The sequence below is a fragment of the Rhinatrema bivittatum genome, chromosome 2 (assembly GCF_901001135.1).
Source record: "Rhinatrema bivittatum chromosome 2, aRhiBiv1.1, whole genome shotgun sequence".
Lineage (NCBI taxonomy): Eukaryota > Metazoa > Chordata > Amphibia > Gymnophiona > Rhinatrematidae > Rhinatrema > Rhinatrema bivittatum.
Window position 1 is genome coordinate 5,550,183 of NC_042616.1, and position 13,045 is coordinate 5,563,227.

General features: G+C 51.8%; 1 protein-coding gene across 1 annotated transcript in view; it reads left to right on the forward strand.

Moving 5' to 3' along the window:
* LOC115083444 (zinc finger protein OZF-like) overlaps nt 1-13,045 on the forward strand; it is a 59,529-nt gene that overhangs the window by 18,688 nt on the left and 27,796 nt on the right. The window contains exon 3 of the mRNA XM_029587260.1: nt 2,714-2,827. Within this exon, the coding sequence (XP_029443120.1) occupies nt 2,714-2,827 (114 nt within the window). The remainder of the gene's footprint in view (nt 1-2,713; nt 2,828-13,045) is intronic.

Here is a 13,045-nt window from a genome sequence, read left to right on the forward strand (position 1 = left end):
TGACAGGCTCTGTATCCCTGCTCCCATCCCCTGATCCCTCCAGTCCTAGCGGTGACAGGCTCTGTGTCCCTGCTCCCATCCCCTGATCCCTCCAGTCCTAGAGGTGACAGGCTCTGTATCCCTGCTTCCATCCCCTGATCCCTCCAGTCCTAGAGGTGACAGGCTCTGTATCCCTGCTCCCATCCCCTAATCCCTCCAGTCCTAGAGGTGACAGGTTCTGTATCCCTGCTCCCATCCCCTGATCCCTCCAATCCCAGAGGTGACAGGCTCTGTATCCCTGCTCCCATCCCCTGATCCCTCCAATCCTAGAGGTGACAGGCTCTGTATCCCTGCTCCCATCCCCTGATCCCTCCAGTCCTAGAGGTGACAGGCGCTGTATCCCTGCTCCCATCCCCTGATCCCTCCAATCCTAGAGGTGACAGGCTCTGTATCCCTGCTCCCATCCCCTGATCCCTCCAGTCCTAGATGTGAAGGCTCTGTATCCCTGCTCCCATCCCCTGATCCCTCCAGTCCTAGAGGTGACAGGCTCTGTGTCCCTGCTCCCATCCCCTGATCCCTCCAGTCCTAGAGGTGACAGGCTCTGTATCCCTGCTTCCATCCCCTGATCCCTCCAGTCCTAGAGGTGACAGGCTCTGTATCCCTGCTCCCATCCCCTAATCCCTCCAGTCCTAGAGGTGACAGGTTCTGTATCCCTGCTCCCATCCCCTGATCCCTCCAATCCTAGAGGTGACGGGCTCTGTATCCCTGCTCCCATCCCCTGATCCCTCCAGTCCTAGAGGTGACGGGCTCTGTATCCCTGCTCCCATCCCCTGATCCCTCCAGTCCTAGAGGTGACGGGCTCTGTATCCCTGCTCCCATCCCCTGATCCCTCCAGTCCTAGAGGTGACGGGCTCTGTATCCCTGCCCTTTCCCCTGATCCCTCCAGTCCTAGAGGTGACAGGCTCTGTGTATCCCTGCTCCCATCTCCTGATCCCTCCAGTCCTAGAGGTGACAGACTCCATATCCCTGCGCCCATCCCCTGATCCCTCCAGTCCTAGAGGTGACAGCCTCTGTATTCCTGCACCCATCCCCATATCCCTCCAGTCCTAGAGGTGACAGGCTCTGTATCCCTGCTCCCATCCCCTGAGCCCCCCAGTCCCAGAGGTGACAGGCTCTGTATCGCTGCTCCCATCCCCTGATCCCTCCAGTCCTAGAGGTGACAGGCTCTGTATCCCTGCTTCCATCCCCTGATCCCTCCAGTCCTAGAGGTGACAGGCTATGTATTCCTGCTCCCATCCCCTAATCCCTCCAGTCCTAGAGGTGACAGGTTCTGTATCCCTGCTCCCATCCCCTGATCCCTCCAATCCTAGAGGTGACAGGCTCTGTATCCCTGCTCCCATCCCCTGATCCCTCCAATCCTAGAGGTGACGGGCTCTATATCCCTGCTCCCATCCCCTGATCCCTCCAGTCCTAGAGGTGACGGGCTCTGTATCCCTGCCCTTTCCCCTGATCCCTCCAGTCCTAGAGGTGACAGGCTCTGTATCCCTGCTCCCATCTCCTGATCCCTCCAGTCCTAGAGGTGACAGGCTCCATATCACTGCGCCCATCCCCTGATCCCTCCAGTCCTAGAGGTGACAGGCTCTGTATTCCTGCACCCATCCCCATATCCCTCCAGTCCTAGAGGTGACAGGCTCTGTATCCCTGCTCCCATCCCCTGCTCCCCCCAGTCCTATGGGTGACAGGCTCTGTATCCCTACACCCATCCCCTGATCCCTCCAGTCCTAGAGGTGACAGGCTCTGTATCCCTACACCCATCCCCTGATCCCTCTAGTCCTAGAGGTGACAGGCTCTGTATCCCTTCACCCATCCCCTGATCCCTCCAATCCTAGAGGTGACAGGCTCTGTATCCCTGCACCCATCCCCTGATCCCTCCAGTCCTAGAGGTGACAGGCTCTGTATCCCTGCCCCATCCCCTGAGCCCTCCAGTCCTAGAGGTGACAGGCCCTGTATCCCTGCACCCATCCCCTGATCCCTCCAGTCCTAGAGGTGACAGGCTCTGTATCCCTGCCCCATCCCCTGAGCCCTCCAGTCCTAGAGGTGACAGGCCCTGTATCCCTGCACCCATCCCCTGATCCCTCCAGTCCTAGAGGTGACAGGCTCTGTATCCCTGCCCCATCCCCTGAGCCCTCCAGTCCTAGAGGTGACAGGCCCTGTATCCCTGCTCCCATCCCCTGAGCCCTCCAGTCCTAGAGGTGACAGGCTCTGTATCCCTGCCCCATCCCCTGAGCCCTCCAGTCCTAGAGGTGACAGGCCCTGTATCCCTGCTCCCATCCCCTGATCCCTCCAGTCCTAGAGGTGACAGGCTCTGTATCCCTGCGCCCATCCCCTGATCCCTCCAGTCCTAGAGGTGACAGGCTCTGTATCCCTTCTCCCATCCCCTGATCCCTCCAGTCCTAGAGGTGACAGGCTCTGTATCCCTGCACCCATCCCCTGATCCCTCCAGTCCTAAAGGTGACAGGCTCTGTATCCCTGCGCCCATCCCCTGAGCTCTGCAGATGAAATGCTGTCATGTTGTGTCACTCTGCCCCTTACCTCAGCTCTTCTACCCCCACTCTTACAACAGGTCATTGGCAGGGTGTGCTGCAGAGAGTGAATCTGGCAGTCAGTCACACACTTGTGCAGATTTTTTTTTCCCTTTAGGTAATGTGTGGCATTTTTTCTCTCCCCGGGGCAGGATCATTGGTGGCCTTGCCCGAGATAGTAACCCAGCTGAAGCAGAGGGAGGAGCTGCGAGTGAGGGACCGCCAGGACTCTGGACAGAAAGGAGCTCCCCTGAGCTGCCCTGCAGGTGGGTATTAATGCTGTACAGTGATTAATCTGTTACAGTTATAGGGCCGAGACCCCGGTCGCCTCTCACTGGTCACAATTTCCTTTTCAAGGGGGGAGGGGGGAGAGAGTTGAGCACCAAGCTCAGGCTCCCCCAGATTTACCAGAGCCGGTGCTTCCATTTGGCAAACTAGGCCAATGGAAAAGCACCAAAAAAATTTTTCCGGCGGCAAAATCTCATCGGTACGAAGAACAGGACTGCTAGCAGAGCTCGTGGTGCCTGCAGCCAAAGAATAGGAGGAGGAGGAGGAGGCCTAAGGCCAGGGCCACTGCCAGAGATGAAGGAGGAAAAAAGGAGAGGAAAATTAGTGTTTGGAGGGGTGGGGAGAGAGAGGAGCCCCCTACTCTTTAGAGCAGATTGTATCTCAAGTTTGAGCCAGATTACCTGGCATGCAGGCAGGCCCTTAAGGGCCGCTCATTTCTGTTGCTGGCTGATCAGGGGCTGGGAGTAACGGTCAACGCTGCCTGGCCTGTTCGGGTATATTTGTCATGTTAGATCAGAGATTTTACTGTATTCTCTGGCCAGGAAGAGAGTTCTGAAATATTTTAAATTAAAAGGAAAATGAATGTATTGAGCAGATGGGGGTGGAGAGAAACTGTGCATGCTGAGCAGGTGGAGAGCTGGAGAGAGAAATAGGGTGCTGGGTAGATGAGTTGGGGTAGAGAGACAAGATTGTGGCACTGCAAAAAAAAGGGACGAGAGATTTGGGTGATGCTGGTATGCTAGGGGAGTGGAGGGGAGAGAGAGGAGAACACTGGAAAAGGAGAGAGAGGGGATGCTGGATACTATAGGCAGGGAGCAGAATTGGTGATGCTGTGCCAGAATAAATGCCATCCAAAAAGGGAGCACTGCGCTGGAGGTGAGCCCTCTAGGCTTCAGTTTCCACAGTCACTATGCTCTTTCCAGCAGCAGATCCCTGGAAGACTTCTCCCGGCAGCCCAGCAATAGGCACCATCAACCCTGGGCTTCACCTTCGACACAACCCCCATGTTCTTCCAGCAGCAGATCCCTGGAAGACTTCTCCCGGCAGAAGGCACAATCAACCCTGGGCTTCAGCTTCAACACAACCCCCATGTTCTTCCAGCAGCAGGTCCCTAGAAGACTTCTCCCTGCAGCCCAGCAGAAGGCACCATCAACCCTGGGCTTCAGTTTCCACAGCCCCCAAGCTCTTCCAGCAGCAGATCCCTGGAAGACTTCTCCCTGCAGCCCAGCAGAAGGCACAATCAACCCTGGGCTTCAGCTTCCACAGCCCCCAAGCTCTTCCAGCAGCAGATCCCTGGAAGACTCATCTGAAAACTTCTCTCTGCAGCCCAGCAGAAGGCATCATCAACCCTGGGCTTCAGCTTCCACAGCCCCTACGCTCTTTCCAGCAGCAGATCCCTGGAAGGCTCATCTGAAGACTTCTCCCTGCAGCCCAGCAGAAGGCACCATCAATCCTGGGCTTCAGCTTCCACAGCCCCTATGCTTTTTCCAGCAGCAGAACCCTGGAAGACTTCTCCCAGCAGCCCAGCAGAAGGCACCATCAACCCTGTGTTAAGGAGGTGGACCCTTGAGCAGGAGCGAGGGAGGATGAAGACTGCCAAGGAGATCTTCTCGGTGAGGACTCGTCTCAGGAAGGTGGCGTGGAGGAAGAGGAGGACCCACAGAGCTGGTTCTGAAGATCCGGCCGGACGGCCCCCCGAGGAGCGGGTGTCCTATGGATGCAGGAGAGCCCCCGAGAAGCGGTTACTCAGGGCGTCCACCAAGCTGAATAGGAACGAACCTTCACAGGAGAAGCTGGGAGATGGGGCTGAAGATCCGAAGTTCAAGCCAAGGGATCCAGACGAAGGACCGAGACAGGAAGCGGAGCCCAAACTGGAAGTAAAGCTGAGAAGAAAGAAGACACCAAAACCAGCAAGCACTGGCATAGGTACAGCCGGAGAGCAACAGGGAACTGTTGGCGAAGGCAATTCCCTACTGACTGAATGGGGTTTAAATACCCCTGACAGCTGACATCCTCTTCCGGGCCTGATCGGGATTTCCCGCGCTTGTCCCTTTTAAGGGGCGGGGCCTCCTGCACGCACGCACATCTAGGGAGAGCCCCGCTGAAGGGAGGAGGACGGCATTGGCGGCCATGCGGCAGGCTGCAGGAGGCCTGCCGCAGGTCAGGGCTTGTCGGGCAGGGCCGCGGCGACTGGGGGCAGCGGCGGTGGAGGTAGGAAACCCACGGGCCGCAACAGCCCCCCTCTCTTACGCCCCCTCCGAGAAGGGCCCGATTTGCCAGGGTGTGTCTGGTGAAAATGTTGCAGTAAGGACTTGTCGAGAATGTTAGAAGATGGCTCCCATGAATTTTCCTCGGCCCCGAAGCCTTCCCAGGCAATTAGATATTCCCAATGTCTATGGTGCCGTCGGACATCAAGAATCTCGCAAACTTGGTAGATGGGGTCCTCCTCGGATTCGTCAAGAGGTTCGGGTGGAGCAGCATGAAAGTGAGAGAGGATCAAGGGCTTCAATAGAGACACATGGAAGGAATTATGTATCCGAAGGTTTGTAGAAAGCCGTAGGCGGTAGGTGACTGGTCCCAAGCGTTCGCTGATGGAGAAGGGTCCGATGTATCTGGGAGTGAGTCTCATAGATGGAACTCGTAGCCTAATGTGGCGAGTGCTGAGCCAGACTCTGTCTCCTATGTTGAGCAATGGGGCAGGTCGACGGTGTTTATGTGCCATGAATTTGGCCGAGTTTGTGGCGTGCGACAATTTGGAGTTGGTTAACCCCCAGAGGTTGTGTAACCTTTTAGCTGCTGGGGAGGTAACTGTGAGCAGCAGCGGGAGAGGAGGTCTTGGAAGCTTGCCATACACAATTTGGAAAGAGGAACTCCCCATGGCGGCATGAGTATGAGAATTATGTGAGAACTCGGCCCATGCTAGGAGTGACGACCAATCATCCTGGCGACAGTTTACGAAGGAGCGGATGAAGGTTTTAAGACCTCTATTGACTCGTTCCGCTTGTCCATTTCCTTGAGGGTGGAAGGCCGTGGTGAAATCCAGCTGTACTCCGAACCTTTTACATAGTATACTTGGATTTTCAGAAGGCGTTTGACAAAGTTCCTCATGAGAGGCTTCTAGGAAAAGTAAAAAGTCATGGGATAGGTGGCGATGTCCTTTCGTGGATTGCAAACTGGCTAAAAGACAGGAAACAGAGAGTAGGATTAAATGGGCAATTTTCTCAGTGGAAGGGAGTGGACAGTGGAGTGCCTCAGGGATCTGTATTGGGACCCATACTGTTCAATATATTTATAAATGATCTGGAAAGAAATACGACGAGTGAGATAATCAAATTTGCAGATGACACGAAATTGTTCAGAGTAGTTAAATCACAAGCAGATTGTGATAAATTGCAGGAAGACCTTGTGAGACTGGAAAATTGGGCATCCAAATGGCAGATGAAATTTAATGTGTATAAGTGCAAGGTGATGCATATAGGGAAAAATAACCCATGCTATAATTACACGATGTTGGGTTCCATATTAGGTGCTACAACCCAAGAAAGAGATCTAGGTGTCATAGTGGATAACACATTGAAATCGTCGGTTCAGTGTGCTGCAGCAGTCAAAAAAAGCAAACAGAATGTTGGGAATTATTAGAAAAGGAATGATGAATAAAACGGAAAATGTCATAATGCCTCTGTATCGCTCCATGGTGAGACCGCACCTTGAATACTGTGTTCAATTCTGGTCGCCGCATCTCAAAAAAGATATAATTGCGATGGAGAAGGTACAGAGAAGGGCTACCAAAATGATAAGGGGAATGGAACAACTCCCCTATGAGGAAAGACTAAAGAGGTTAGGACTTTTCAGCTTGGAGAAGAGACGACTGAGGGGGGATATGATAGAGGTGTTTAAAATCATGAGAGGTCTAGAACGGGTAGATGTGAATCGGTTATTTACTCTTTCGGATAGTAGAAAGACTAGGGGACACTCCATGAAGTTAGCATGGGGCACATTTAAAACTAATTGGAGAAAGTTCTTTTTTACTCAACGCACAATTAAACTCTGGAATTTGTTGCCAGAGAATGTGTTTCGTGCAGTTAGTATAGCTGTGTTTAAAAAAGGATTGGATAAGTTCTTGGAGGAGAAGTCCATTACCTGCTATTAAGTTCACTTAGAGAATAGCCACTGCCATTAGCAATGGTTACATGGAATAGACTTAGTTTTTGGGTACTTGCCAGGTTCTTATGGCCTGGATTGGCCACTGTTGGAAACAGGATGCTGGGCTTGATGGACCCTTGGTCTGACCCAGTATGGCATTTTCTTATGTTCTTATAGTGCCCGCCAGTATTTGGCCGTAAATTGGGGACCCTGGTCCGAGGTGATGTGTTGTGGAAGGCCATGTAATCGAAACACATGTAGGGTAACAGACGTGCCAGTTCTAGGGCAGACGACAGCTTAGGCAAGGGAATAAAGTGAGCCATCTTAGAGAACCGATCGATGACAACCCATATCACTTGCAGATCCACCACAAAATCGGTGGAGACATGAGTCCATGGTTCTTGTGGTGGTGGTGGTAGGGTTTGAAGGAGTCTCCACGGGTAGCCATTTAAGGGTTCTGCTGAGCACAAATTGGGCAGGAGCTGACGTAGGCCCGAACATCTTGTGACATGTGGGGCCACCAGTAATAGTGGGACAGAAGCACCAGAGTCCACGTCTCCTTGGGTGTCCTGCCGTGAGGGAGTCATGTGCCCAGGAAAGTACCTTGGCCCGTAGGCATAGTGGAACTCCTGTCTTCCCTGGCAGCGCTGTCTCCGTAGCAGCTATTAGGACCTTGGTTGGATCCAAAATGTAGCTAAGGGAATCTTGTGTGTCTTCAGATTCATATAACCTAGATAGAGCATCAGAGCGGGCATTCTTTGCTGCGTGGCGGTATCGTAGATGAAAATCGAAGCGGCTGAAGAACAAGGACCATCGAGCCTGACGCGGGTTCAACTGTTGAGCTCTCGTGAGGTATTCTAAGTTCTTATGGTCGGTATAAACTGTGATGGGGTGTTGCGCCCCTTCCAGCCATTGTCTCCACTCTTCAAAGGCCATCTTTATTGCCAGCAACTCCTTATCCCCAATAGTGTAATTCTTCTCAGCTGGAGAGAATTTGCGAGAGAAAAAGGAACAAGGTAGTAGTTTTCCTCGATCGGAGTGCTGGCTGAGGACTGCCCCTACAGCAACGGTGGAGGCATCCACCTCCAAAATAAAGGGTCTGGTGGGATCTGGATGATGGAGACAAGGTTCTCGCTGAAATGCTGCTTTGAGATCTTGGAAGGCTTGGATAGCCTCGGTAGACCAAAGTTGTGGATCTAAGCCTTTCCTGGTCATAGCTGTGATGGGCGCTACGAGATGAGAATAGTGTGACATGAAGTTCCTATAAAAATTAGCAAAACCGAGAAAGCGTTGGAGTGAATGAAGTCCCGTCGGTTGCGGCCACTCCCAGATGCTGGTTTAACATATCGGGGTCCAATCGGAATCCGGTGCTGGACACAATAAAACCCAAGAAGGGTAAAGATTCTTGCTCGAAGAGACACTTCTCCAATTTCGTGAATAGGCGGTTCTCTTTGAAACGCTGAAGGACTCGACAGACGTCAAGGTGATGGGTGGCGATGTCCTTGGAGTAAATTAAAACATCGTCAAGGTAAATTATCACCTTTTTATGCAGCATATCCCGAAAGACCTCATTCATGAGATTCTGGAAGACTGCGGGTGCGTAGCATAATCCAAATGGCATTACAAGGTATTCATAATGACCATCGCGTGTGTTAAACACGGTCTTCCATTCGTCTCCAGGTTTTATCCGGACCAAGTTGTAGGCCCCACGCAGGTCCAATTTGGTGAATACCCTGGCTCCATGGAAGCGATCCAGAAGTTCTGGGATCAAGGGAAGCGGGTAGCGATCCTTGCGTGTAATGGCGTTGTCCTCTGTAATCTATGCAGGGACTTAATAAGCCGTCCTTCTTTGACACGAAGAATCCAGCGCCCACTGGAAATGAAGAGGGACGAATGAACCCTCGGTCCAGATTCTCTTTTATGTATTTAGACATTGCCTGGGTCTCTGGCAGAGACAAAGGGTATACCCGGCCTCGGGGTGGAACCGTATCAGGAAGCAGGTTAATGGTGCAGTCAAAAGGACGATGCGCCGGAAGGGTCTCTGCCTCCTCTTTTGAAAACACGTCTATAAAGTCGGCGTATTGAGATGGAACCTGGAAGGTGGTAGCAGAGAGTTGAATCCATGGGATAGGTCTCTGACAGAGGCCAAGATGTAATTTGAAGAGTCCTCTAGTCTATGGTAGGTGAATGCTTCTGTAACCAGGGGAGGCCCAATACGACTGAAGGACAGAATTCGCTAGGACCAAGAAGGATATCTCTTCTTTGTGGAGAACTCCTGTGTGGAGAGTCATGGGGGTTGTGCAGGCAGTAACCCGACCCGGGAGTGGTTCTCCTTGGATGGATGAAATGACAAGAGGTGGATTGCGGTTGAACAGTTGCAGTTGCTGTACCAATTCCTCTAGGATAAAGTTGCCGCCGGCCCCTGAGTCAATGAAAGCCAAAGTTGTGAATGACCCGCCGGAGAACTGAAGAGTGACCGGGACCGTGCATTGGGGAGAAGGATTGATGCAGCCTAGGGTCAGCCCCCCGGAGACACCTAGGCCCGAGAGTTTCCCGGACATTCAGGGCATTGAGCCAATAGATACCCCTTAGCACTGCAGTAGAGGCACAATCCCAAGGTTCGTCAGCGCTGTTTCTCTGCTGCAGTCAGGCGACTACGGCCGAGCTGCATGGGTTCTTCACCACGGTCAGACGGGCCCACTGGAGTAGCTGGAGAAACCATAGGACGTGTGAAGGACGGAGCCGAGGGAACCGGATGGCGAGCAGGCTTGACTTCTCTAGCCCGTTGCTGTATCCGCCGATCAACGCAGCCGGCCAGATCAATGAGAGCCTCAAGATCATCCGGTAAGTCTCGGGTAACAAGTTCGTCCTTAATGCAGGGAGCCAGACCTTCGAAGAAGATACCACGTAGGCTGTCTTCGCGCCACCCTAGTTCTGACGCCAGGGTGCGGAACTCCACCGCGAAGTCTGCTAGGGGAAGAGTCCCTTGGTGAAGCTGGAGCAGCTCAGTAGCCGCAGTGGTCAGACAACCGGGTTCATCGAAAACCTGACGGAAGGTTTGAATGAATCCCTTCTCTCCCAAAGGGGGGAGGTCCAGGTCAGGGCCTTGCCATCCAACAAGGATATGATAAAGGAGGTCTTGATTCGGTCTGTGGGGAACTGCTGTTCCAGCAGGGAGAACCGTATGAAACATTGATTCAGGAATCCTCGACACTGTTTGGAATCCCCGGAGAATCAAGAGGGAGCCGGTAACTGTGTCACTGGGGTTGAAGCCGCTGGGATCGTTGGGGGAGAAGTTGTGGCCCAAGTACAGCGGCGGCATCGACACGAGTTACCAGGCGGTCCACGGTGGCAGATAAAGTTTCCAATGATTGTTGCTGCTGCAGAAGTCGTTGAGCCAGGCCTGGAATGGCCTGGAGGTTAGACAGATCCACCGGGTCCATGGCCTTCGCAATCTGTTAAGGAGGTGGACCCTTGAGCCAGAGGGAGAGAGGATGACGACTGCCAAGGAGGTCTTCTCGGTGAGGACTCATCTCCGGAAGGTGGCGTGGAGGAAGAGGAGGAACCACAGAGCTGGCTCCGAAGATCTGGCCGGACGGCCCCCTGAGAAGCGGGTGACCTATGGACGCAGGAGAGCCCCCGAGAAGCGGCTACTCAGGGCGTTCACCTAGCCGAATAGGAACGAACCTTCACAGGAGAACGCTGGGAGATGAGGCTGAAGATCCAAAGTACAAGTGAAGAGACGAACCAAGTTCAAGCCAAGGGATTCGGATGAAGGACCGAGACAGGAAGCAGAGCCCAAACTGGAAGTAAAGCTTAGAAGAAAGAAGACACCGAAACCAGCAAGCACTGGCGCAGGTACAGCCGGAGACCAACAGGGAACTGTTGCAAAGGCAATTCCCTACTGACTGAATGGGGTTTAAATACCCCTGACAGCTGACATCCTCTTCCGGGCCTGATCAGGATTTCCCGCGCTTGTCCCTTTAAGGGGAGGGGCCTCTCGCACGCACGTCTGGGGAGAGTCCCACTGAAGGAAGGAGGACGGCGTTGGTGGCCTTGCGGCAGGCTGCAGGAGGCCTGCCGCGATCGGGGCATGTCGGGCAGGGCCGCGGCGACTGGGGGCAGCGGCGTTGGAGGTAGGAAACCCGCGGGCCGCAACACCCTGGGCTTCAGCTTCCACAGCCCCAGCTTCCACAACCACCGCCCTCTTTCCAGCAACACAGGATCAAAACACATGCACCAAACACCACTTCCTATAAATTTGCAACAAAAGATTTATTTATTTGATGCAGTTACAGGAAATTAGTTTAAAACAAGCCAATAAGGTGTGTAGTTATAATTACAGATTATAGATAGTTATAATTAGTTATAACTATCTATAGATAGTTATAATTAGATTAATTGTAGACTTCGGTGGATCACTGTTAATGTAGCTGCAATTAAAAAAAGGTTTGGAAAAGTTCCTGGAGGAAAAGTCCATTAACCATAATTAAGGTGGAGCTGCAGAAATCCACTGTTTGTTCTTGGGATCAGCAGCTTGGAACCTCTCTACCCCTTGGGGTCCTGCCAGGTACTTGTGACCTGGATTGGCCACTGTTGGAACCTCGAAATCTTCAGACATAACTCCAAGGTCTCTTTTCTGCTTCATGGACATCTCTCCATTTGAAGGAACAGTCTCTTTGAAAGGGACACTATTTTAGGGGAGGTCTCGCCAATTCCCTGTACAAAGCATTACCGCCTCCTTTTTTTTTTTTTTTTACCTGATTATGACTCCTCCTATCAGGGCCACCTCTAGAGCAAATGTCAGCAACAGCACCCTGGACAAAAAGCACCCCTGCCCCTCCCCCTGGATCTCTCTTTGGCCACAGTGGAATGGAGTCCGCCACGGCCACTCCAGACCTCTCTTCAACTTCAGCAGGATGAGATTTGCCATGGCCATGATGCCAGTGCCCAGGGCACCGACCCAACTTGCCCACTCCAAAATACAGCTCTGCTTCCTATGCACCCCATAACCTCTTTGACCCTGACCACCTCCTTATCACACTGTTTTGCTAAGTTAAGATCAAACGCTTTCCTAGATGATTTATATCAGTATCTTCCCCCATACCCCAACTCATCACGCACTATTCTCTCCAATTTCTGACCCTTCTTTTTTTCAACTCAATTTTGACTACTTTCCATCTTTCAAAAATCTTTAATGGGACAGCAGTATTAGTCTGGTACAGCAAAAAATAACAAGAGTCAGATGGCTCCTTATAGACTAACCAATTTTTTGAAGCATGAGCTTTTGAGGACAGTCTACTTCGTCAGATGCATGAAGTGATGTACAGGAACTGGATAAATATAAACAGAATAGAGAGGAGGCATTGAATTAGGAAGACCATGGTGATGAAACAAAGTGATCATAGTGTGAAAAGACAGAATGATCTCAGAGCAGTTAAGTTCATAGATAGCTGTATTGAGTCATGAAGGTCTTTCAGACCTATGGTGATGGTGTTAAGTTTTTTGATGAGTTCCAGTTCAGCAGTTTCACGCTGGTGTGTTCCTTTGAACATCTTATGTAGGAGTATGGCAACCTTAAGGTCAGATAGAGAATCTCCTGAAAGGTTGAAATGTTCTTCCACTGGTTTTTGAATGTTACCATTTCTAATGACAGACTTATGTCCATTTATTCTTGTCTTAGGGATTGACCTGTTTGACCTATGTAGATAGCAGAGGGGCATTGCTGACAGGTAATGGTATACATAATACATTGGAAGAAGAGCAGATGAATGAGCTCTGGATATTGTAGTTGATGTTGCTGGGTTTCTGGTATAATGTGGTTCTTATGTGTCCCTCATGCAGTTGGATAGTGGCTTAAAGACAGTGGACTTGCTACGTGGATTGTTCCAGGCTCAGGTTGATGGTGGGATGGAGTTTGTTAAATTCTTGGTGGAATACTTTAAGTGCTTCAAGTCCGTGAGTCCAGATGATGAAGATGTCATCAATGTACCTTAGGTGGAGGAGTGGCTTCTGGATGTAGATGGAAACACTGTTCTAAATCAGCCATGAAA